At 38.3% G+C, this 27,357-nt stretch overlaps 1 protein-coding gene and 1 long non-coding RNA gene across 3 annotated transcripts in view; one reads left to right on the top strand and one right to left on the bottom strand.

Annotated features, from left to right (window-relative positions):
• si:ch211-186j3.6 (neural-cadherin) overlaps positions 1–27,357 on the top strand; it is a 302,735-nt gene that overhangs the window by 262,405 nt on the left and 12,973 nt on the right. For both annotated transcript variants that reach the window (XM_034874840.1, XM_034874848.1), the window contains exons 34-35: positions 3,469–3,649; positions 10,235–10,479. In XM_034874840.1, coding sequence (XP_034730731.1) covers positions 3,469–3,649; positions 10,235–10,479 — 426 coding nt within the window. The remainder of the gene's footprint in view (positions 1–3,468; positions 3,650–10,234; positions 10,480–27,357) is intronic.
• On the bottom strand, positions 4,937–12,785 carry LOC117946648. The gene is made up of 4 exons (XR_004657067.1): positions 12,691–12,785; positions 12,269–12,271; positions 10,223–10,226; positions 4,937–4,948 (listed from the first exon to the last, which is right to left on the bottom strand). It is a non-coding gene; the product is annotated as an uncharacterized LOC117946648 (long non-coding RNA).

Here is a 27,357-nt window from a genome sequence, read left to right on the forward strand (position 1 = left end):
AGAGAGAGAGAGAGAGAGAGAGATAATGTGATCTGTATGATGTTTCACGGTGTAAAGTGAAAGGGAAATAGGTTGTGTGTCTTTGAGGGCATGTAAGACAGTTAACAAGTATTCCTCCTGAAAAGTGCTACCATAAATAAGTCCTTTTATCTATTCACACGCATTTCTTTTCAAGGGAGAAATGGGACATTGTATGTGTTGATGAATGATTGATATGTCTCATGGCTAACTCCCCCAAATGCATTTTCATTGTTAGCTGTGATGATGGGCGTCCTCACAGTTGGGTGAATGGGGAGGCTAGGGAGTGAGGAGGTCTGTGTGTGTGTATGTGTGCGGGTGCATGTGAAAGTCTTTGTTAAAACGTGGGTGCCTGTATTTGCACTCGTTTGTGTCCTTGAAACAAACAGTGATCTCCTGTGTTAACGTCTCAGATGTTGGTGAGCCATCCAAACCACTGCTTGTCTTTTGGGGTTTGGTGATAAAATGATACAAATGTCACACTCATGGGTGGTTTGTTCTGTGGGTCAGTCTATAATTGTCTGCCAGTCTACAAGAATGAATTTACCAAACAAACGGATTTGGCTTATTTGAGGTTTGTGAACAAGTCATAATTTTCAGTATTCTGTAAATCATCTATTGCTCCAATACAAGTCTAAGAGCGAGAGTGAGAGACCGAGAGAGAAGGGGGACGTCCTGTACGTGTGCACATACTGTATAAACCCAAATATTGGCAGATAGTGTCAAATGATTCAGAAAGAAAAAGAGTTCCGGTTAGGGTTCATAGAATCTACACACTAGAAAAAGGTAAGACGCTCTATGATAATAGAGAGAGAAAGTGGGCGACTATTGAGAGATGCAGACAGAGAGAGTAGAGAGAGAATAGAGAGAGAGAGAGTAAGAGTGAGAGTTGGGCCTCAGGCAGTAAAAGACAATGCATGTGTTTATTAAATGGACTTTAAAAGCATTTCCTTTCAAAAGAGGCAGACGTGATAAATGGTGTCAGGGAGTGTAAGTGTGTGTGTGTGTGTGTGTGCGTGCGTGCGTGCGCGCGTGTGCGTGTGTGTGTGTGTGTGTGTGTGCTTGTGCAGGCACACTTGTCTGCGTCTGTTTGCATTTACTTTTGTGAACATCTCTTTTCCAGTTGTGGCAGAGGGGAAATGGGATGTTAACTGAATACACCAACTTAGGAATTAAGCGACGGGAACATAATCCAACAGAGAAGTGCACTGAGCTTAGACCTAATGGTTAACCATGACCTTTACACATCACCTGGGGAAAACTCAGAAACTCTGCTCTACCGGAAGAGACCAAAAGCATGTTATTACGTTTAGTTGGATTTCAGTTGAATGTATACAGGTATCAATTAAAGCCCAGTCAACAGACGGTGTGTCAAAGACACTCCCCGCTGCTTGGCCGCATTGTGGGCCTATGGAGTGACAACGTCAAAACCTAGACACACAAAGTATCAATGCTGTACATATTCTAAATTCACATTATAATCCGTTGACTAAACTATGGCAAGTCCAGTAGTTTAAAGCTGAACCAGGACGTTATACTCTTTTTTTTGGTGTTGTTTGTGATGGATGCTCACAATGGATAGTTTGGGTATTACGTAACTTTACTGTTCACTAGGGTTGCAACTAACTAATTACTTTCATTGTCGATTAATCAATTAGTTGTTGGGTCTATACCCCAACCACAGACTTTTTATCCCACCCCCCTCCGTGAGGCGTTTCTAAGTCTACTTACTAAGTCCCCTCTGTTTTATACTTGTACTCTGCCCAATGACAGTATAGTTGAATCTTATCTAAAAATTTCAGAAAAGGGTGAAAAATGTCCGGTCTGTGTTTCTCAAAGCCCAAGATGACGTCCCCAAATGTCTTGTTTTGTCCACAACGTAAAACCATTCAGATGAATGTCACACAGTAGTAAAGAAACTAGAAAATATTCACTTTCAAGAAGCTGGAATCAAAGAATATCTTACAATATTTCATCTCTTCTTAAAAAACGATTAATCGATTAATCTTTGCAGCTCTACTGTTTACCTTCCTTTTCTCTTTCTAATGAGTCTGACTTACCTGGGGGGTTTAGTTAAAATTTCTCTAAATTTCCTACGGCTCATTCTTCAATGCCACCATGTTCCCAGATATCAGTAATGACTTTGTTGAGCAGTAATATTGTTTTATTAAGTGATGGGAACCATAGCCAAACCTATGAAAATAAGATCCATGTTGTAATTACCCAGAAGTATCATTTAACTACAACTAGGATCCAGACCCATTGGGGTTTGTCCCAAGCCAAAGGGTTTTGCCCTTATTTGCAATGTGTCCAGCATTTTGCAAACAGGCTTTCAAATATGTTAACACCCCATTGATAAGTGTATCAGGAGTGTAACCCAGCGGAGCAGTGACTTGTGTAAACAGCACAGCTATGAGTGTACCACAAAGCGCTTTGTACAATATTTAGCATGTATGCAAATCTTTGCCTTCAGAGATTTCCTCCAACAGTATAAATGCCATTTAAAAATGCTGCAATACACACCTCATTAGTGTTTTCCTTAGGTTTGTGGAAGACTTAGATGCACATATCTGCCGGAGGCTGTAGGAAGAAAGAAAAGGCTACATTATTCAATAAAAGAAATATTCTGTCACATCCCATTACTATATCTGTCTAAATGTTGTAAAAGCAAGAGCAGATAATGAATAAATAGCACTCAAAAAGCTTAAAGACAAAACTAGCTATAGAAGTCCACTGGGGAGCAACTACAATCACTAGATCTGAGAAAAGTCATTTAGTCAGTTTTGATGCTCACATTGATTTTACATTCATTTGGCTTAGGTGGTGCCTAAAATTGCTTGGGTGGGTTGTGGTAGGGAAAACAATGCTTTAACAAAATAAAAGTTCATGCAACACAGCGTGGATTTTAGTAATGGCCAAATGAAGCTTCATGAAGCTCTGTTAGGCATTTACTTTATTTTCCGAGCCCACTAGATGGCGCTCTCTGTTCAACATAGGGTTAACTCACACTCAGTTTCCCTTCCTAGAGCTTGAGATTCCAATGTTGTTGTTTTTTTAAGATAATTTTAGGGGGGCTTTTCCCTTTATGTAATGTGGATAGTGGATAGACAGAAAAGGCGGGAAAGAGATGTGGGGTGACACACAGCTGGGCCGTGGCAAAGAAATCAGCCTACATGGGGCGAACGCTCTTACTGGGGGAGCTCTAGGTCACCCCGGGGCTTTCTTTTTGAATAAACAACGCCAAATTGTGAGCTCAGAAAATAAAGAGAATAGTTCTCAAAGCTTCATTAGGGTTCATTTGGCCGTCACTAGTGGATTTAGGCTGCTCTTAAGTTCTAGAACTGGAGCCAATAGCTCACCAGGTTCAAAAGGTACAACTCTATTCCAGTAGTGTGTCTGTAGAGTTGAATGTGACAACATTGTGCTTCTGTCCCTTTTTTCTCCCTACAGGCTGCATGAGGGACGTACGCCTCAATGGTCGCTACATGCCACTGGACAGCCAGCCGCGAGATGGGGTTTCCCAGGTCAGCATACAAGGCCTCTCCCTTGGGTGCTCGTCTGACTCCTGCAAAAGGAACCAATGTAGTCCCCCCTTCACCTGTGTTGACTTGTGGAGAGTGCATGAATGCAGGTATGCACGCACACACACACACACACACGCACACACACATGCACACACCACGTGTAACCGTACATTCCCCATCCCTTTGACCCAAAGGCGTGAAGACGCGTGCATTAAAACCTACTCACTCCGCCTCTGAAGCTCTTTTTCAGCTTTTCACCTTGGTATTAGTATTGTTCACGGCCACATAGTAAATGTGCTTTGAAACAACCTGGCCCTGACCTACTTTAGAACGTGGGAAAAACTGTAGAAGAAAAGCATCGGTGAGTCTTTGTTTGTTCTAAAGCTGGTGAAAATGTACAAAGGGGGGGCCCTGCAGAAAAAGGTTTAGGACTCACTGAGTCAAGGCTGTGATGGGTTTCATCCTTGCTATTATAACTCTTTTAACTCAATGCTGTGTGTACAGTTGTAGAACACTCAGTAACAACGCATCTATAGCGAAAGACTGCAACAAAAACTGTGGATGTGGAGTTTTGAAAGGCATGGGCATTTACCAAGTAAAATGATGCTGTGGAGTTGCAATATGGGAAGGACCCAGCTGTTTTAGAGCCCAGTCTAGGGAATAAAAAGTCAATACATGTTATTCTTTTCTAGAAGGCCAATAGTTACACTGCAGTACACCATTGAACAGGTTTCAGTAGATTACTGACTGCATCTGAAGCTCAGAGGAATGTGACTCTGGTGGTTCCAAAGTGGTAAAATATTCACTCTGGATTAAAGGTGGATACAGATCGCATATTGACTGTACTTCTAATTATGCCTCAACATCTGAACAGCATCCTTTCTGACTTTGGTGTACCGTTTTCTGACGGACGTTTCAGGACTGTTGATGGAAGTGTAAATACGTAGCTGGAATTAACTTGTCTTTATCGTCCCTCACTGCTCGGTTTCTTGATTAAAAACCACAGAAAAGAATGCGTTGTGACTGCCAGAAAATCTCCAAGTGTCAACCTTGTTGAAGGTCATCAGAAAATGCGATGTGCTCATTTTGAATTCTTTTGAAATTGCTTTCTGCTCTTTGAAAAACAAATGAGCAAGTAAACTGGTTTAGCCTCTTAGTCATGGGCGGCGTGTCAAGTAAACTCAGATCAGCTCAGTGCTGCGACCCCCTCAGCCTGCCTGGCAGAGGAGAAATACTGTGGAGCTGCTTCAAATTCCGTCCTGCAAAGACATCGCCTATTCATTTTTATCGGTCTCTGCACACATCTGCCAGTGAAACACCACCAGGGATGTTTTCCAGGCTGCACTGGTGTGCATATTGGATTTGATTAGATAGACTTTATTGATCAAAAATTTGGAAATATGAGACTGTACAAGTAATAATGATAAGGATAAAATACAAGAACAATTATTCATAAATAAAGATAAAAAAAAGGAAAGCATGTACAGACATATGTACATATAAGTGTTGCCGCGGGTTTGTGGGAGGGTGAAATCCAAACCAGAAGTCCAATCTAAAGGCTTGTCAAAGAAAATGACACAGCGGGGGCAGTTATACTCTTTGAGGGATGATTGTTCAGCTCTGGCACGTAGTCCCAACAACAGCAGCCTTCCTCTCTGACCGCGGTGTTAGCAAGCGAAGCATGATTGGCCTTATGGGTGACTTGCTGGCTGATACTAAACTACAATGCAGCAAAAAGTTGAGCCAGGATCTTGTTTTGTTCTTCTGCCAGAGCTTTCTGCCACGACATCCCCCACTACACTATGACTGCTGTGGTGTTTAATGTCAGGCTACATCTACACTACCGAGTTTTGGTTTAACCATCATGTTGTCCTCGGTTCAGATTGACCCGTTTTCCTACATTAATGTTCTTTTTAATTCCCCAAAATAACATGATTGATTCCACACAATGCTCTTTGGCAAGTACAAATCTCTACTTTCATTCATTTTGGGCATCTTATTCAATTTTATAGCATTTGAAAAAAAGATTGAAGTGTTTTTGAAATAGTGTTGAATAAAGGTTGACATATTCCAGTCTGTGATTATCCATCAACATCCATTCCTGTAATTTTAGTCTGAATAATTCCTAATTTCTGCTTTTCTAACTCAAACATTAGGTATAATTCCCTAAAAATTAGGTTTATTGACCATAAATTCCAGAAATAACCGTAAAACTAAAGTTAAGTTTGTGTTATGTAGTGTTAAACGTCAAAAGAAGTGACAAACATTGAAAAAAGTGTTGGAAAAAAAGGACAAGAACATAAGCAAAAAAAACATTGATAAAAAAGGCATCAAATTAATTTTTGGTTAAACACGGCCTTTAGAGAGACTTCTGAAACGTAAATCCCAATAAGAGCTAGTGTGTTCAGCTACAGCCATGTCTTCCTTTGAAAGGTAATTTAGAAGGCAGTGAACCCCATCTGCTCTGTTACTAAGCTACACGCCTAACATGTCGGAGGTGAAAAATAAATTATTTCCCCAGCACTCTTACCCAGATGGGATTCACACTTTTGCATGATCAACATTTCACATACACTTCTGTATGAGGGTTATTTGTTTGTCAGCAGGAAATGAGGAATGTTGTGCGTTGAAAAGTCGCAGCAAACTAACAGCCCTCTCCTGTGGCTCCTGTGGAATCAAACGCTGAGTGCTCTTAGCCACATGCACTAATATCAGCAATTTTATTCTGCCATTGGAAACATCAGCCTCTATTCAGTCTTTGCTGCCCTGCTTTTAATCTTGCCCTTACCTTTTGTTCACTCCTCTGATCCGCTCACCAGCATCATCCATCCACCTACTCATTTTTTTCTTCTTCTTTTTTTTTAACAATAGCTCTCATTCTTGCACTCTGCCCCTCCATTTCTTGGTTTGAATGGCTCTCAGCTTGCTCACTCCTGCTCAGTTTTTTCAACCCATGTACCAATGCACACATGCACACGCACACACACACACACACACACACACACACACACACACCCTCCATCCCCACCCTGCTTAGTTGTTTGCCTGTTTCTCTTGCCACCACTTGACCTGAACCTTGGAAGATGATTTGAGAGTAGTAAGTGTTGGCAGTGAGACCTCCAAGCCCAGTGTTTGATGCCTGATTACTCAGGGAGGCCACACTCAAACAGTCGAATAATAACACACAGTCTGTAGTGCGGATACTTCTTCTCCCCGGGGCTTGAATACTATTTTTTTAAATATTTTAAAAAACTATGTCCATAATGTCCATAATGTCCATATTTTAAAAAGCAAAATATGGCGTTCAACTATCTGTTTGCTAAACCCCTCTCCTGAACAGTCCAGTCATTGTTTAGCAACCATAACTTAATTTTATTAAATGTTAAAGTGGTTTGCATGGGCCTGTAATCGAAGCAGCAATCATATATTAATCTGATTTAGTTCCTAGTTACTTTACGAATTAAGATGTTTGAAGAAAATGCATGTACTTTACAAAATGTGATGTTTTATCATGAATGAAATTAGCCAACAATATAAGGGCCTACAAGTCCAACTGAAATGATAAGGTCATCAATTACTTAGTTGATTGACAGTATAATGATTGTTTCCAGTGTCTAAAATCTGAGGATTTTTCTACATTGAGTACTTTTAATACTTTAAGTACATTTTCCTGATTATACTTATATACTTTTACTTTACATTTCCAATGCAGGATTTTTACTTGTAATAGTATTTTTACAGGGTGCCATTAGTAATTATACTTAAGTAATGGATCTGAATACTCCTTCCACCGCTGGCCATAACAACTGGTCTGTCGTGGTTTTGAGTTTCTGTTGGTTTTGAGGTTCTGTTGTTGTTTCCTGTTTTATTTTGTAGTAGTCTGTCTTGTCTGGTTTTGTTTCCTCTCTTGTGTTTTCCCGCCTTGGTGATTTTCTCCCCCATCCTGATATGATATGAAGCCCTTTTGTCACCTGTGTCTCATTTCTCCTCATTCTCATGTATTACTTCTGTCTTGTCTTTGTCTGGTGTGGGATCATCGTATGGTGTTGGCGAGTTCGGTGCTGTCCTGTCTCTGGATTGTTTTGTCTCACGTTCCCAGTGGTTTTGTGTCTGGACAGTTTGGTTTTAGTTTTTGTTAAATAAATGATTTTCTTATGAGAGGATATGTTGCACAGAGTCAACAGTGTTCGTTGCACTGTCCAGCGTCCGTCAGATTGTATAAGACGGTTTTCTATATCTGGTACACTTATCTATCGCTGTACACTTATCTATCTTTGCTGTTGCAAGCTGCAATTTCCCCACTGTGGGACAAGATTTGTCCCACAGTGGGGAATAAGTCTTGTCTTATCTTATCTTATCTTATCTTCTCTTCTCTGAACTGCATTTGGGTCCAAGCATCGATGATAATCCGTCACTATTTCGCTCGCAGTTCTTTTACGGTGCCCTCACGTGGCCAAGACAACAAATCTGAAATAAATCAGCTTTAAATGACATTTCAGTTTTTTATCACGGTGTAGTAAGTTCATGTTTTGTTATTTTATTATATGTTCTCAGATATTTTACATTTTTGCTTACATTATTTCCAAAACAGTAGACCGACAACGTTGTATGCTTACTGCTCTTGCAAAAGACAACATAAGGCAAGTTGAAAACATCTCTCATTAGCCTTCTCCACTTCAGAATGACCCATCTAGCAAAGCCATATTACACTGCAGACCGCGACTTGTCAATAATAATTAAAAAGCCCAAACAAGACAGCCCCTTATAGCATCCAAAATCTCCAAAAGGTATCTAATGTAATGAACAGTGGCTTGAGAAAGTTTACACCCCCATGCTAAAGTTGATTAAACAAAGGAATATAAAAAGATCTTGTGGAAAAGGATCTTAACGCCTTAATTCAAAAAATTGGAAAAACCAACCTTTTACGGACACCAATTTTCTTTGTGAATTAATAATGTATTGTAAATAAACAAATGTTCTTCCGTAAAATACAGAGGAGCTTAGTTGCATATGAATTTGATTCATGCGAGACTGAGTTTGGTAGATGATACAGTGGGAACCCTTTAGTATTTTGTCTGGATTAGTTTTACGGTGGAAGGGGAACAGTTATGAGGTAAATTACTGTCACATTTTGAATTTAATGTGGCTGCTTCATAATTAAGTCAAGTCAATATTTATAAGCTTGAAGAAATCTCCAGAGACCAGAGGCAAAACTCATCTCTGATGTCGTCAAAATGTACAGCCAGGGAGCTGCTCCATAGACATCCAAAGGGATGCTGAATCACTGGCCTCGTAAAATGTTTGTTTGAGCTGTTACACCCAAATGAGCTTTTAATTATCACAGCACTTTCTGAAGTGATGCAGAAAATGTGCCCCTGTCTGCATAAAAGCATCCTTGTTAACGCCAGTGTCGCAGTCAGCACTGTCCTCTCCTCCAGTTCATTCTCTATTGAGGGAAAACATCAGTGGAAGATCACTGACTCACGAAAAAGTCATTCTTTTTTTACTGTGGGAAATAGTATTAAACATCCAATAGCACAAATGCACGTTCATACTCATCTTAATTTTATCTTCATATGTTGGAACTGTCCAGTCTGATTGTTTTGTTATTCCTCATGTTCCATCACTTATTTACATGCTGTGTTTTTCTTTGATGCACCTGTAACTGCTGAATCAAATCTAGTGTTATGCACATCTAAATCTACGTGTTGGAATTAAAATCATATTGACGCAACAACCTTTAGGTACTTTCAGGTAATTGTTTTTCATGCATAATTTGAGCAGGGTATAAAGTCAACTAATTCTCTACATTATAAAGTCCATAATTTGATTAACAGTGAGTTTGAGGTCATTGTAAGTACTTTTGTTTCCAATCCTTATGTCTCTCTTTTGAAGTACAAAAAAATGGATTTGCTTTCAATGTATTCACCCAGACTTCGACACAGTAAGTTATGTATGGAACTATGTGTGGAAGATACTACTTTAGAAAATCCTTTTATTTCTTTCTTAAATTCCTTAAAGTTAGTGAAATTCTTTGGCTGATGGCCTTTACCAACTCTACCACTTTTGTTGTTGTTGTTTTTCATTATGAAATCTTTATTATAACATACTTTTAAAGTCATTCAACAACCTTTAATATATCTGTTATTATGTACAGTAAGTGTAAAAGCTATTTAATTAATTCATATTTAAAAACATTAATATAATATCCTGTGATTGTAACACTGCTTTTCTAAAGTTCAAATCTTTGTCAATCCACTGTGCCGTGAGGCTGAGTATACTCACACGAGCCAGTTGCTCATGATTGTGATGTGGCCATGACGTTGTAGACATTATGGAGGCAGACGTCAGCAAAATGATCACAACAGGAGGTGTGTAGGCTTCAAAAGAGCTGATCATCAAATGATACGGTTTATGTCACTAATCTGTCTTTGATACGGTGTAATACTCCCACACTCTGTCCTCATGCAAAATTTTGTTTTGATTATCATTCCCAGCTATTAAATTTAAGACACTGTTTCTTTTCCAACATCATTCATTGTGAGTTACTGACTTACTTTTCAACAAACAAAATAAATTGTCATTTGTACAAACCTTACCTTGAAAATCCGAACATAGAGTATGACATATGTTCAAAATAAATTATTTAGGATTCCTTTCTTCCCCTCCCTGATGTCAACCCTTCTTTGCAGATGTCCTCCTGGCCACATGATCCGTGTGAACGGGACCAGAAAGTCCTGTGTCTATACCCTCTGTGCTACGCGGCCTTGCCACCGGGGGACCTGTGTGGCCCAGTCACCCTCCAAATTCACCTGCCACTGCCCAGAGGGTTACAGAGGACACCACTGTGAGACAACATTGGCCATCTATCGGGAGGACGTGGGCCTGAGCTTCAGCTCCCTCTTTGCCATCTGTATCTGCTTCATGGCCTTACTAGGTAGCTATTGCGTCAACTGCATGTTACACAAACAGTAATGAGGAGATCATTGCACAACAGGAGGGCTGTTGTTGTTGTTTGTTGTTTTTGTGGTAGCCTCTAGATATTCCTTATGAAAAAGGTGCAAAAGAAATACAGTGAATAAAAAGAGCCAGAGTCAGAATTGATCCAATCACAAGGCATTGTGGTTGTTGTCAACCTGGGGTAAATTATCATTGCTGTGTACATTATACCCCTTTCCACAACACCACTTACTATGCCTAATGGAGACTTTGTCTATACAGACTAGACTATATAATACAGCCACATACGGTGTCACTTATGTTGCCATACTGTCATCTTTTTTCCAACCTGTTTTCCTGCCACCGAGTGGCCAAGTATCATCAGACAGCCTAGAAACCCTTTTCTACCCATTGAAAGACACAAATTTCTGAACCGAAAATAAGTGTCATGAGCTGCATGGACTGGTGGACCCAAGTGCAGAGAGAAGGCAGACAAAAGTTGAGCTTGAATTTTTATTAACAAAGTCCATACAACAGAAAGTGTACAGAAAACAGGAGGCCAGCTATCCAAAAAACAAAGTAACAAGTAAGGACAGGAACCACAAAAAATAGGAACACAGAGACAAAAACACACAGAAAACTACCACAGTGATCTGACACAGGATAAGGAAAGCAGACTAAATCCAGAGGGCAACAAGGTAACAAGACACAGGTGACAAGAGGGCTGGAAACAGGTGGAAAACAGCAGGTAATCACGGGAGCAGGAAAGCACAGGAAGTAAAACTAAAGACAAGATGAGACAAATACCCAGATTTCAAAATAAAACAGGAAACAGAACATATACAAGCCAAGACCAAACATAACTCCATACAAAAATCACAAGATTGACAGTAACCAGGCTAACAAATAACAGGAAAACAGACTACCACAAGAAGACAAGACAAAACACCCAAACCATGACAATAGGCACACAAGGTAGTCCCCTGAGATTCCTTTACTGCAGTTACCCAGGTTGACACATGCTGGAATTTCCATTCAAGGAACTGATAACTACAAAAATAACTAATGTGCTATTTCAGAACTGAAATCTAGACTTGACAAAATGTGAAGCTCTATCTCCCTCTCTTTTGTTGTGTGTGGGTATAGTAAGACCCTGGGGACAATGTTATCACACTCAAGACTAACACGAATCCGACAACATACGCCACGTTAAATTGGATGTAATAATTACTGTATGGTTCTCCTTTTAGCTTTATCTCGCACTACAGCCACATTATGTTTTGTGCCCATTTGTTAAACATAAACCGTGAGTTATGGAAAAATGTGGGGTTTAATGGGTGCCATAATGCATTTGAGGAGTGTATCTGAAATGCCAGAACTATTCTTACTGTCCACAGCCCAGACGTTGAATATTCTCTCACTGGTACGTGGGCTGGACAATCACAAGTGATCAATTTTCCTCTGAGCTCTGCCCAAAAAGAAGAACTTGAAAAAGATACTTCTACTACTACAAAGATACTACTGCCACAGGTAAAAGGGAAAGGTACATTCCTGAATCCTGGATGTTCTTGACAACAACATCGGGCTTCCGGTGCTTTAGCAGGGAGTGTTTTTGGTCGAGCCCCTAATCTTTTTGAAAGAGGAAAAACTAAATAATGATGAAATTTAAATAATATAATAACCACCCCAACCCCTGCTGCTGCCTGTGTGTGTGTTTGTGTGTGCCTGTGTGTGTGTGTGCGTGTGCCAAGACACATGTGAAGGACTGCTCTAGATCGCGCTTGCACTAACTCGCAGTATGAAAAAAGCAGCATTCAATGAAATAAAGTTAAATGTAGTAGTCTTACAGTAGTAGTACTCCGGGCAGAACAGCAGGGACCTGGGCTTATTCTCAGACCTTGTCAACTTATACAAATGCTGTTAATGACTAGTAAACAAGATGCTGAGTGTAGACAACTGGACAGTGATTACAGATCCAACCCACACAGTCTGGCAGAAAATTTAAAAAAAAGGGAATGCACGAAGCCACAACACACCCTCACACATCTAGGCCAAACCATTTAAAATAACCAAGGAAAAGCAACCCTATTCAAAAATCACAACATTCACTTTTGTCTCAAATCCACATTATGACCACGATTGTAGAAAACTCTGGACATGGCTGCAACATATCACTCCATGTCACTCACCCTAGCATAAGGCCACCAACCATAGACTGTATAAAATATGGACATAGTCTCTGTGACGTAACCCTTAGGTTTCTGAAGAGCCAAAATGAAGCTCAAAGTATGCAGTACTCAGTGGCGCCGGTATCCATCTTGGCAATGCCTGTCTTCTGCAATCCAAATATAAGCAAAAGGTGTAGCAAAGATGGCGCAAAGGTGGGGTGACTGAAGGCTACAGTTACCTTAATTACCAAGAACTCTTAGCCTATATATAACTTAAACGGTGAGTTATAAAACAAAAGAATCTGAAGTTTCACCAAGAAAGAGTTTACCGCAGCATTATTCTTTGACATAGAAAACATTTTTTGACAAGATATGGCACAACGCATTAGTCTACAGACAACATGACAAAAAACTACAAATACCACTTCCAATCTACATCATAATTCTTCCACAACTGACATATAAAGATCGAGGTTTCAGCTTCCCTCTCCACCCCTTTCACTCCTGAAGCTGGTGTCCCTCAAAGTTCATTTCTCAGACCACTCTTTTTTCTCCTCTACATCTCCGACGTCTCACAATTTGATGATGACCTCTGTTGCTAGACACACTTAGAATCAATTCCACTGGCTGCCAAACGAATTCCAAACATGCCCTCCCAAGTGGGCTGCTCCTCCATCTCTTCCCTCACATGTGATAAGCCCTGAGCTATTGTCCAGGCTCAAGATTGACTTCTACTACTAAAACAACAACTTTGCCCGTATTGGTTCTTTTGTTTTTTTGGAGACCTAGAAAAAAATACTGTTATTCATTTGGCAAGTCTCTTTGAAGATGAACAGCTTAAAGCCAGTAATGAACTGACCATTGTTTTCACTATAGTCAGGCTTTCCTCAGCGAAGGGTTGGACTAAAGCTACTGTGCAAGCATTTCCTTTGTGCTGTTTGTTGATGGATTGCAGCACTTTGGACTGACTGTCTATAACTAAAACCCACATTTTGCCATTTTGCTTGTTGAATATTCATCTGCCTCTACCTTTAGCTCTGTGTTCCTATTCCTAAAGGATCTTCTAGTGAGAACGTGCCTCGGGCGCAGCTGTTCACAGAGAATGAGTTGTCAGTACGATGACATGATATTCCTCTTGTTTAATTGAGAGAAACACAGCAGAACAGTAAAGAGTAGTACGAGACAGAGCACAGTACTAGAGAAGAAAACAGATCAGAGAAGAACAGAATAAAACAGGACACAGCCCCATGCCAGAAGAAAACAAGAGGGAGATGAAAAGATTACAAAGCGGAGGCAGCGCACAACACATTGAGAGAAGTGGGAAGCGGGGAGACGTAGTGTTGAGAAGAATGGTGTCAATGTCACACTGCTGCTGGCCATGTCTGCTTGTCTCATTGGTAATTCAAAGGGCACCTCCGTTTGCCCACCCTGAGACCAGACAAATGATCATTTCTCCTCCTTTTTTTTCACCTTCACTCCACAATATCTTTCTTCAAACTTTGCTTTAAGGGCTCCACATCATCTAACCTTGATCCTGCCGAGGCTCAGTTCTGTTTTAAGTGTTAATTACTTGATTTGTAAGCGAATAAGGTGCTGTTTACCCAAACCTGCAGAAATTGAGATGAATGCTCCAGGGGCTTTGGTAGTAATTTCTATCGGTAGAGCACTCCGCGCTTGATCAGCCAAGCGTTCCTCACTCTGAAATTTAAGCAGCAGCAAAAGAGACTTTTTTTCTTTTTTTGTAGGCCTTCAGCCAATCTTGCTTGTGTTGACTCGCAAGAACAAAAGAAGGGCAGCAACTCTCCTAATGCAAGGCTGAAGAAAATAAGGGTGTTCTTTTGAGAATGTTATGACAGGTGAAGATTAAAGAAAAAATCGGCTCTGAAGCACAATTGATATTAGATCATTCTCTTTGATCTTATATAGTGTCATATGGTCAATTTTAAAAAGTGAGGTTATATGCAGTGCGTTTTTATCCAGCAACACTTGGCAATTGCCATATCTTAGCCATGTCAAAAAGAGTCTACATGAATTTTGATGAAAATAATATATATATATTTATATCATTTTCATCAAAATTAATATAGTCTTTTTTAGTTTTTTCCCAGACTAGATATCATTATTAGTAACTAGTATTCTACTAACCTTCTATGGAAGGGATATGGTTACTATCATTAAGTAAATCATTGGTACATCATTAAGTCCAACATTAGGGACTGATGTAACCATAAGCGGAGTTTGACATTAAAGCCGGGGGGCTCATTGTAGCAGCTGAGACCTGTCCTACCACATGGGGAACACAGCACGAGCACATGACAAAACAAACCTGGTAAATAATCATACATGTTTATTTTTAAAGAAGATTTTAAATTACATTCTAACAATTTATGTAACAATTCACCCTTATGAAGTCCGTCTGTGGTGGAATGCCCCGACACCAATCAATATTCGCCCTGTTGAGATGCCTCTTCAAACGCGGAAACAAAGCACAATCACACCATAAAGTGTTAAGACACGTTAAGAAAAGAGATCTGTATTTTATCATAATCCAATGACATGAAAAAAATCATCCACAGCGATCAGTAGATCCACAAAAAGGGTTCCGGTGTATCCAACAAGGCCTACATGCATCCCATTCACCAGCCAACTCCATACAGGTTGAACAAAGTAGAATTAAATGTGTACAAGTCCAAATCTACACAAAACACGCCATCAATTAATAAGCTCACAGCAAATGTATGTACATGTACATGTATGTATGTATTTAGCCAACCTTTATTGCAACTTTGCCATGGCAAGATGTCCAGACTAGTGCAACAGTAATTTGTTTTATGAGTCCTACATATGCTTTGGCAATGGCCTCAAGTGACAGCCCCTTGTCACTTGTCACATAACCCAGAAAAATATTTTTACTAAAGCAGTATATGAAATTAGATGTAGTACCTATCACCATTTTGTTGTTTTCTGTTAGTTAAAATAAATATCTGGTTATTCCAATAATTTTTGAAAGAATTCAATTACCAGTTTCAGCCACTAGTGGGGGCAGTGCCGGGGCAGTGCTCCCCCTGCCCTCCCCCGCAGACTCCGTGGATGGATGTTACCTCGTATGCTTATTTTATGTTTTCAGTTGTTTCTTTTGCTTTTCCAAATGTCATTTTAAAACCTTTTGTTGGTGTTTTATTCAACATTTCTGCTTTAGTTGATAGTGCTAGAGAGAGGAAAAGCAGGGGAGAGACAGTGGAAAAGTCCCTGGGCCGGACCCGGGAACTTGGTAAGGACTCAGCCTTGGAGGTATAGGCTCTACCTGGTGAGCTACCTGGGTGCCCCCCATTTTACATTAGCTGCAGTGACTTTGACCCCTGGTCTGAATAGTTTAATCTAAAGAAAAGTCTTGGAGTTGTTCTGTTACTGTTACTCTTCCATTGATGGAAGCGGGAGGCTGCCAGTGCTGACCCACTGACAATCCCCAGTGTGAAAGCAAAGTTCCTGGTTGAGAAATGTCAACACTGCTCTCACACCGAGTCAATCGGCTATCTCTTGACAATATTAATGATTAATAACCTAGCCCTCTGAATTTATCATGTGGCTCGCATATTGATTTTGTACTCAACGATGGATATTAATTTATTCTGCTTGCTTCGGCTTCTACTTGTGTAGCTGTGTGTAAATATAATTTCTTTACATGAACGCCTTATTAATAACATACTCACCTATATCACTGGAACCATCAGGAATTGTTCCTGCACAATAGCGGTTAGATGCATCTACATTTATTGCAACATATAGAACTGCTGTGAGTAAGTGCAAACACCTACTGTTTTATTCTTTCACATGGAAGGAGAATTTCAATTTAGTGAGGGATACACATTTGCTTATTTTAACTGATCTGTGACAATAAGATAAGACAAAAACAAAGAAAAAAACGAATAAATTGTTTAACACAACCACTATTTATAGTCTGACACAAATAAAAAAAGAGCTACATTTCATGTCAAAATTATAAGTGAAGATGATGAAATTACACTTTAAAATCTGGAAATCAAATTGAAAACCCCCCCAAAAAAGTTTAATTTTTTGTATCCTTACATAGCAGAGTTTTCTGTTTTCTGTTTAGCCCTTTAGCTAGAATATCGATCTATATTATGTATTATATGTTATGTACTCTATATTTATCTCTTATGTGTGCATATGAGAGACAGCTCAAGCATCTGAAGTTTAAGAGTTGTCTGTTGTAAAACCCGACAGACAAAACATAAACCAACCTGGAAACTTAGAAAAGCGTAACGTGAATTAAAATAAAGGTACTTTATTGCCACTTACATGTAGCAACAATCATTCTCTGCTTTTAACCCATTGACAGCGTCCGGGGACCAACTCCAGATCTTAGCCAGTGCCTTGATCAATTCAGTACATGTTTTTTGATGGTGGGGGGGAACCGGAGCAAACCCACGCAAACATGGGGAGAACATAGAAACTCCACACGGGAAGGCCCGGAACGACCTAGGATACAAACCCGGAAACGTCTTGCTGTGAGGCCACAATGCTAACCATTGGACTACTATGACTATTCCCATTTAATAGATGAACTAGTAGCCCAGTGATAAGTAACTGAGCTACTAGTTAATATAAGTATTAAGAAAGTAGACAATATGTCTGGAAACCTTTGGTGTCATTTGCAACATGTTCAGATTTAAAAGTATTTGTGGTTCATTTGTGATGATCACCTCCATGGGGGTTCTGTCGGGCCTTAGGCAGTCACGCAGACTCCACGCGCGGGGATTAAAGAAGGAGATCAGTTAGTCGCATATATCCATACAATCTCCTCTCCCAGAGGAGCCAAGCAGTCAGTTCAGTGATTGCTGCATTGATTATATCACACCAAAGTCCTTAAGAGTGAAGATGTTTCCAAGGTTATCTTTGTGACATTGTTGACAGTTTGAAGGAAGATTGAACAGTTAGTACAGCACATGATAGAGAGTCAAACTAAGTTGTATTTACATTATGTTGGCAGCTGATGGAGAGCTGCAGAATTCAAAAATAGTAGGTTGACTTTGAGACGGATGAGAGACATCACTTGTTCTTCTTCTTCTTTTTATGTACTACGCAATCAGGTAGCAGATTTTTTGCTTGTAGTTGGTGCTGTCGTTTTTCGTTGGTTGGAAAGACAAACTGCTGCAGATTGACTGTATGTGATCAACGTCCAAAAAGCTAAGTGGAACGTAGCCTATTGCAACATGGCATTGTGACTTCGCGTAAATATACACGCCAACTTTCCCTAGCAAAGTGGCGCGTTATCTGTATGCATTTTGAGCTATACACATGTATTTCTACGCTGCATACAGCGGGCATACACATACACGCCACTTGCCGTGTTATCGCGAGAAGAATGTGTTATTGCGAGAAGAAAGTTGAGTTAAGGAAGAATAAACGGTTGGGTTTATGAAAAGAAGAACGCGTTTGGCTTTAGTAGAAGAAGAAAGCAACGGTTGAGTTTAGACCTGATATTGAGGGGCAGCTGTGGCTCAGGTGGTTGAGCGGTTGTCTACCAATTGGAACGTTGGTGCTTCGATCTCTGGCCCTGCAGTCCTGTTCAATTTTCATGCATAAAAATTCACTTATTTTAGAAACTGTAAATGATCCAAACAATTCTATCACTTAACTAAGTGTTTAATGGCCTAATTATTTCAGCTGGGCTTGTAGGCCGTTATATTGTTGAGTAGTTTAATTTATAATAAAACATTGTATTTTATAAACTGTATATGTTTTGTGTGCAAAAATCTTAATTTGAAAAGTCACTAGTAACTAAAGCTGTCAGATTAATGTAGTGAAGTATAAAGTACAATATTTCTATCTGAAATGTGGCAGAATAGAAGTAGAAAGTGGCGTAAAAAGAAAAGTACAAGTAGACCTACTTCAGTTTTTCTACTTAATTACAATACTTGATTAAGTGTAGTGTTACAGAGCCTGCTTCATATTCTGCACAACACCCAAATCTCTCTAGCCGAAAGAATATCAATGCCTACTTAAGCCATGTGTAGCTGGATGTACGGAGGAAGACGTGAGTACATTATGATCCACCCGAACAATGTAAGTCAATGATAATTAGCCTGATAGGGAAGTGTGCTTTGTCTGTGGGAGGAAGGTAAAGTATGTATGCATCCACAGTTATTGACTCACTGTGAGGCGTTTCGGAAGACATATGTGCTGACCCTTTGCCTTATTGCCTCATACAAACACATCCAGTATTCTTCAACAAGGCCCTGGATATCTCCATTTAACCTGATACTGATGAAAAAATTACTATAATAAATATACTATAATAAAGTTCAGATGCAGAATTATCATTTATTTGGAGTTGTGTTTCTTACCATCTTGTGAATGTCATTCCCTTCTCTCTCTCTCTCTCTCTCTCTCTCTCTCTCTCTCTCTCTCTCCCCTTTTCTGTCTTCGGCAGTCCTTTCAAATAAAGGTCAACAGGGCCTTTATCAATAAATAATGTAGATTACAGCAGTTATAATGCAAGAACAGATTGAGTTTAAACTGCACAGTGCACATCTTGTACAACGTAAAATGCATTCGTTAAAGCTTAACCGTCAGTCAACAGTTCATCTTTGCAGTTACTGTTTGTGGAATGAACACTCATTGCATTCATATTTGAAAAGTAATGTGGCTAAATGCATTTCTGAACACCTCCATAGCTGCTTTGGACGATCTGAAATTCCACATCCCCTAAAAGGTGAATTTACAATTGAACTCAACAAAAAAAAAGTTCAGTGATCCGAGATGCACGCTGATCAGTGGTGTATAGGGAAAACACACACAGAATTAAAAGCACTTTGTGAAGTAAAAGAAATGGATCTATTTTGATACCTGACATCTGCACAGCAAAAGATCACCATAAACCTGTTTGTGTGTCCGTGGTTGTGGTGTGTAGTCAGGGTGAAAGTCTGTCCATACTTTATAAGAGAGCGTAGCTGAGGTACAAGTAGATTGAAGCATGACACTCTTGAGACCACCCTAACAAGAGGGATCGATAGTGAGACCAATGGTGAGTGGAAAAGATAGAAAGGGACACTAAGCACAGCTACCTTGACAAAACAATAGAGCAAAATGTAGAGAACAGATGTGAACCAAGCTGATATATTTGACAGATATTGTCCTTGGATTAAGGATTGTATTAGGTTTCCATGGAGATCTTTACTGCCCTATGAAGTAAACAATTGACACAGATGGAAAAGACTTTGAGGACACATTTACTTACTTTTTTATTTGATTGAAATAATGTGTGTGGGAAGACTACAATTGAATGGTAGTTTGTGTTCCTGAACAGCTTTAAGTAGTTTAACTCTATCATTTTCACGCAGACGTGGTCATTTGAAGCTAGGAACCAACGAGAACTTCATTACACCTAAAACAGGTTATCAGCAGCAACATATTGGTATTGGCCGTAAAAAACCTGTAACAATGCTGTGAAAAAAGTCGTGATAAATCAAGCCTGTAGAGACAGATAGCTGCAATAAACAGAATTATAGTTTGATGAGGCCAAAATCCATACTATAGTATTGACTTGCGTTGATGTACTCATAGACACTGATCTCATTCCAGGGCAGCTCGGATATTGATTGTCTGAATGGAAATCCCATTACACACCCACACACACACACACACACACACACACACTCATTCAGCAGAATTTGAAGTATGGATTTCCCTGGGCATTAGATGCCAGGCGCTACCGTCACACTGTGCATCCGCTCTTAAATAAATGGGAAGTCTTGGATGCTTTAAGAGGCCTCTGCATGACGTTCAATAACACCTCTCTTTTACATTTTTTACAACATTTCCCTGTTTATAGTTAACAATACTTGCACAAGTCATTGGGAATTGGGGGTGTGTTCCTACAAAATCAATTCATTTCAAACTGGAATTGGAATCTAGTATTGTGCGGACTAGAGATGTTCCTATACCAATACCAGTATGGGTATGACCTTCAATACTGCCTAAAATGCTGGTATCGGTATCGGGAAGTACTGGAGATTATACACTGATCCGATGCCACATAATAAAACAAAACAAAAAAAACACGTTAAAGTTGTTTATTTATGTCCTTTTACCCGACGGTCAAACTGGACAATAACGTCTGTGGCGTTCATTTTGTTCATGTTTCACAAAGAGTTTAACCTGAGCCAGACAGGCAACAAAGATATAAATCATATCACATTGATACAGGGATAGTTGTATACTGTTGTTAAAAAATAATGAAATGTATTTTACACTAGTATAGGATCAGTACTCAGTATCGGCAGATACGCAAGTTCAGGTATCAGAATCAGTATCTGGAAGAAAAAAATAGTATTGGACCTTCTCTAGTGCCGCCAGCTCAAGGCACCTGCTGGAGGTCCACAATGAGACTAGCTTGCATGGAAGTTGTTGTTAAAAACTAGGAAAAGATAGTTAAAGATTAAAGGTGCAGTTATACAGAGGGAGTATTAGGCAGGAGTGTAAGTTAAGCAGAGAGAGTAAGAAAGTAAAGTAAAAAAATAAAACAAATAAAGGAGTCGATGGTTGAAGAGACCACTGGACCTTGGAGGGCAGTGTAAACAAATAAACACATAATCTTTCTTTTCAGGCTCACTTGCACGCACGCACGCACTCACACACACACACACACACACACACACACACACACACAGACACATACAATGCCGATCAAATTCTCCATTTCACTGTTTGCCCTCTGGAGAGGGCCTTTGAACAGTGCAGATTCATCTTGTACGCCCTGACCTCCAGCTTCCTTGCTCACTTCCCCATGGAGCCACTTCTTCATATACACACACACGCGCGCATGCACACACACACGCATTCACACACATTGAAGATGGGAGTGGGTGTAAACACATAAAGACTTAAACTCCACCGCCTTACCCCAAGCAGTAACCTCTTATATTTGCAGTTTCTTCCCTTTGCTCTTATCTATAGGCGGTACTTCCCCCCTCATACAGTATATGCCTGAGCCCTAATGCAGAGAGGATATTGATCCATGCAGTATAGTACAGTTGTCCTCACAGCAACTCGAGATCAGATTTATTTGTGTGTGTCTCTATTCACATCACATCCTGCCTATTTTTTGCTGTATAGTTTCTTACCCAAGTGAGAAAAAGAAAGTCCTAATAGAGTCCATGTGAAGTGTGTTGCTTGTTTGCACATCCACATAGCCTCTGGTATTACATGTATCTTACACCAAAACTTGATATCTAACCTAATCAGTTGAGTGCCAACCACTCTGAAACAGATACATGTATGTCTAGGGCGTTCAAGATTCTGGAGCTATACAGTACATTTTGATGTATTAATATTAATGCATGTTATTTATGCAGCAAGTTTCAAAACAGAGTTACAAAGTGCATCATATTTATCCATTTACATGTCACGCATACACTGCAGTCTTAGCATACACTCCCAGTCCTTCATAACCTTCAACGCCCCATCGGTTTGTACAGAGCTTGGAAAGAAGGATCTAAAGCTGTCCAGCTTGATCTCGCTAGAGGATTTAAACTCATTTTAAGGGTAGTGGAAAATGCATCTTTGGAATCTTTCTATTGTTTTTAGTACTTTAGTGTCTTAGGTTCACTTGGCACTTTTGTTTAAATATTGTGTACATTTGGTTAATCTTAATTAATACCAATAATACCTTAGTTACTACCATTGTAATCAGAGTTTTTGTCTGTTACTGATGTCTCTTGAGAGTGAGCTCCTGTGTCTCATTGATATACCTGTATAAATAAAGGTTATAAAAATATTCTATGACTTTTTATAGCATACTATACAATCACTTTTGTATAGTATTGTTACTATATGTATGTATATGTATATGTACTATAGACTGTTAACATTAATTATTTTTTACAGTCAATGGCTTTACTTTCTAAACTTTATTTTAATGTAAAGAATGTAACCTTTGAAAGAAAAGTGTAAGTCTGTTTTATTTGATGATTTTACAGAATGTCTTACTCACGAACACTTTGTTGATGTTGTTAGACTATGAATTTTTTATGTCTATTTGCAACATTCAATACTCTTACTTTTATGACTTGTTTTGAACTACCATACTATGACTTTTTCATTGCTTTTTTAACATGCTATACTGTGACTTTTTACGACTTTCTTCAAGATACTAAACTACGAATTTTTAGTGCAGTTTTTGCAGTGCAATACTATCAGTACAGAAGTTTAGCATGTGGCTTAGGAAGTAGAGCATGATGTTCTTTAACCACAAGGTTGACAGTATAATACCAATTTCATTTGCAGCCCTTTTCTATTTTTTTCAACATACTATACTATGACCTTTTTTAATATACTAATTTACAAGTTTATTTATGACTATTTTTAACGTACAACAGTCAGATTTTTTTTTGACATACTATTCTGTGACATTTTAGTGTTATTTTTTGACACACAATAACATGACAATTTTTTATACATATTATCCTATCAGTACAGTGGTTAAGCATTGGGCTCAGGTGGCTCAGACTACACTGTTTTTCACTAACCACAAGGTTGACAGTTCAATCCCCGCCTCCTTCTGTCTTCACGATTAAGTACCTTTCAGGAAGACTCTAAAAGTCATTAAAAAGCAACAATTATAAACATGTATTTCCCATTTCTTGTCATATTATGGCTTTAAATGCCTTTTTGGACCCTTTTACATTTTCAACAGCTGTGGCTCAGCGCCAGAGCAGTCTTCTGCAAAGTGGGAGGTTGTGGTTCCATCCCTGGCCCTGAGCACCCATGTCAAAGTGTCCTTGGGCAAGACACTGAATCCTGAATTTCCCTTGATGCTGCACCATCTGTGAGTGAATGTTTGTCTGATGAGCAGGAGGCACCTTGTACGGAAGCCTTGGCCACAGTGTGTGAATGATTCCTGTACTATGTAAAAGTGCTTTGAGTAATGTGAATGTAAGAATTCTACACAAGGACTGTAGACTTACTGTACTATATGAATTCATAAATATTATGACGTACTATACCATGACTTTTTGAGGACATTTTTTGACATACTATGCTATGACTTTTTTTAAGAAAATATTTTGACACACTGTACTATGACTTTTTTTCGGACAAACTGTATAAACTAATACATTTTCAAAATACTCTGACTTTTTTTCTGACATACTTTAATGTGATTTTGTAATGATTTGTTTTACATACTATACTGTGACATTTTTCAACTCACAATACTACGACATTTTTGTTCAACTGATAGTACAGTGGTTAAGCATTCAATGCTTTTCTATGTGTACAAAAATAAGTATCCTCTGAAAACCTTTAAAGCACCAATTGTGAACATATATTTCCCATATTTTGTAACACTATGGCTTGTATATGCCTTTTGGAACATACTGTATTATATGAATTCATACATTTTTTGACACCTGTAGCATTTACCATACTACACTGACTTTTAAATTATTTTTTCAACATACTATACTATTATGACAATTAATCAATGGGCTCATTAAGTAGAGTGTCTTTTCCTCTAACCATAGGGTTGTGTGTTCAATCCCCGCCTCCTCCTGTCTATGCAAGACTTGATAAAGACTTTAGTTACAAATTATAAACATTGATCTCCCTTTTTTGTCATACTATGGCTTTTATATGTCTTTTTGGAAATGCTATGCTAGATGTAATGAATTCGTAAATTTTGCAACATACTATACCATGACTTTTTGTGACTTTTTTGTCATACTATACTATGACTTTTTTTCCGACATAGTTCTATATGACTTAATGAGTTTTTTTTACATACTATACTATTGCCTTTTACTATACACAATACTTCTAGTCTTTTGTTCTAGTAATGGTACAGTGGTTAAGCATTGGGCTGATGTGTCTTATCAACCACAGTATGGTATCCTTAAAACACAAGGTTGACGGTTCAATCCCCACCTCCTCCATGATTAAGTGTCCTTCTGCAAAACTCTGAATGCCACTGAAGCACCAATTATAAACCTATATGTTTCAATTCCTGTCATCTTATGGCTTTTTTATGCATTTGTGGACAAATTATACTATAAGTAAGGAATTCATACTATACTATGTCTTTAAGCGACTTTTTTCAACATACTATACTTGGCCTTTTTAATGACTTTTTCGACATACTGTACTATGACATTTTTACAAACTATATTATGACAGTTCGGGCTCATGTGGTTGAGGAAGCAAAGCATGATTTCCTTTAACCACAAGGTTGATAGCTAAATCCCCGCCTCCTCCCGTTTACATGGCTAAGTATCCTTCAGCAAGACTCTGAAAACCAGTGAAGTACCAATTACAAACATATATTTCCAAATTGTTGTCATACTATATTACTATACTATAAGTAATGAATTCATACAATTTTCAACATACTATTCTATGACTTTTTAATGACTTTTTCGACATACTGTACTATGACTTTTGTCCGTAAGACTGTAATAAGACTTTTTATGGGTATAGTACTCTGCTGTTTGTGTTCTACTAATAGTACAGTGGTTTAGGATTGGGTTGCTGTGACTAACCCACAAGCTTGACAATTCAATCCCTTCCTCCTGCTATCTAAATATCAAGACTTTAACATACCTATTCTAAATGTTCATTTAACATTTGTTGTCATACAATGGCTTTGTATTCCTTTTTGGACAAACTATACTATATTTAATGAATTCATACATTTTTCAACATACTATACCATGACTTTTTAATGACTTTTTTAACATACATAACCCTAACCCTATGTCAAAAAAGTCATTAAAACGTTGTTGACATTTTTTCCGACATACTTTAACATTACTTTTTTTTTATTTTTCTTTACTATACTATACTATGACATCTTTCTCCACACAATGCTATTCATGCCTTTTTTGTCCTGCTAATACTACGGTGGTTAAGTGTTTCAGGAGGCAGAGCATGTTACCTCTAACCACAAGGGTGACAGTTCTATCCCTCCCTCTTTAAATTATTATTTTCTTTTTTAATGACTTCTTTGACATACTATATTATGACAGTTAAGCATGGGGCTTGTGTAGCTCAGGAACCAGAGTTTGTTTTCCTTTAACCACAAGGTTGAAACTTCAATCCCTGCTTTCTCCTAACTACATAGCTAAGTAACTTCAGCAAAATTCTGAAAGCAATTAAAGCACCAATTATAAACATATGTTTCCCTTTTGTTGCTAATAAACAAACATACTATAGCTTTTAAATGCCTTTTTGGACATACTATTCTATGTGTAATAAATTCATACATTTTTTGACAAACTATACTATGACTTTTTCATAAATTTTTCAACATACTACACTGTGACTTTTTTGAGACAAACTATACAATGACTCACGTGTAACTCAGGAACCAGAGCTTTTTTCTCTTTAACCACAAGGTTGACAGTTCAATCCCCGCTTTCTCCCATTAATATGTCTAAGTATCCTTCAGCAACATACTATACTATAACTTTTTAATGAATTTCTCGACATACTATACTATGACGTCTTTTAGACATACTATACTGTGACTTATTTCCAAAAGACTTTTTAATGATTTTTTCGACATACTATACTATGACATTTTTTCCGACATACTTTAATATTACTTTTTTTGACATACTTTGCTAGCGCCATTTAAGCATTGGGCTTGTGTAGCTCAAGAACCACAGCTTATTTTCCTTTAACCACAAGGTTGACAGTTCAATCCCTGCTTTCTCCCATCGACATGGCTAAGTATCCTTCAGCAAAATTATGAACATACGTTTCCCATTTGTTGTCATACGATGCCTTTATATGCTTTTTGACAAGCTATACTATATGTAATGAATTCATGAATTTTTCAACATACTACACTATGACTTTTTGCGATTTTTTTCGACATACTATACTATGACTTTTTTGACATACTATACTATGACTTTTTTTACGTACTATACTATGACTTTTTTGACATAATATACTATGACTTTTTTGACGTACTATACTATGGCTTTTAGCAATGTTTTTCGACATACTATACCATGACTTTTTTGACATACTATACAATGACTTTTAGCGATGTTTTTCGACATACTATACTATGACTTTTTTGTGACTTTTTCGACATACTTTACTATGACATTTTTTCCGACATACTTTAATATTACTTTTTTTGACATACTTTACTAACGTCAGTTAAGCATTGGGCTTGTGTAGCTCACGAACCACAGCTTATTTTCCTTTAACCACAAGGTTGACAGTTCAATCCCTGCTTTCTCCAATCGACATGGCTAAGTATCCTTCAGCAAAATTATGAATGCAAATAAAGCATCAATTATGAACATACGTTTCCGATTTGTTGTCATACGATGCATTTTTATGCATTTTTTGACAAACTATTCTATATGTAATGAATTCATGAATTTTTCAACATACTATACTATGACTTTTAGCGATTTTTTTCGACATACTATACTATGACTTTTTTGACATACTATACTGTGAATTTTAGCGATATTTTTCAACATACTATACTATAACTTTTTTGACATACTATACTATGACTTTTAGCAATGTTTTTCAACATACTATACTATGACTTTTTCGACATACTATACTATGACTTTTTTGGCATTCTATACTATGACTTTTAGTGATGTTTTTCAACATACTATACTATGACTTTTTTGACATACTATACTATGACTTTTAGC

The sequence above is a fragment of the Etheostoma cragini genome, chromosome 1 (genome assembly GCF_013103735.1).
Source record: "Etheostoma cragini isolate CJK2018 chromosome 1, CSU_Ecrag_1.0, whole genome shotgun sequence".
Taxonomy (NCBI): domain Eukaryota; kingdom Metazoa; phylum Chordata; class Actinopteri; order Perciformes; family Percidae; genus Etheostoma; species Etheostoma cragini.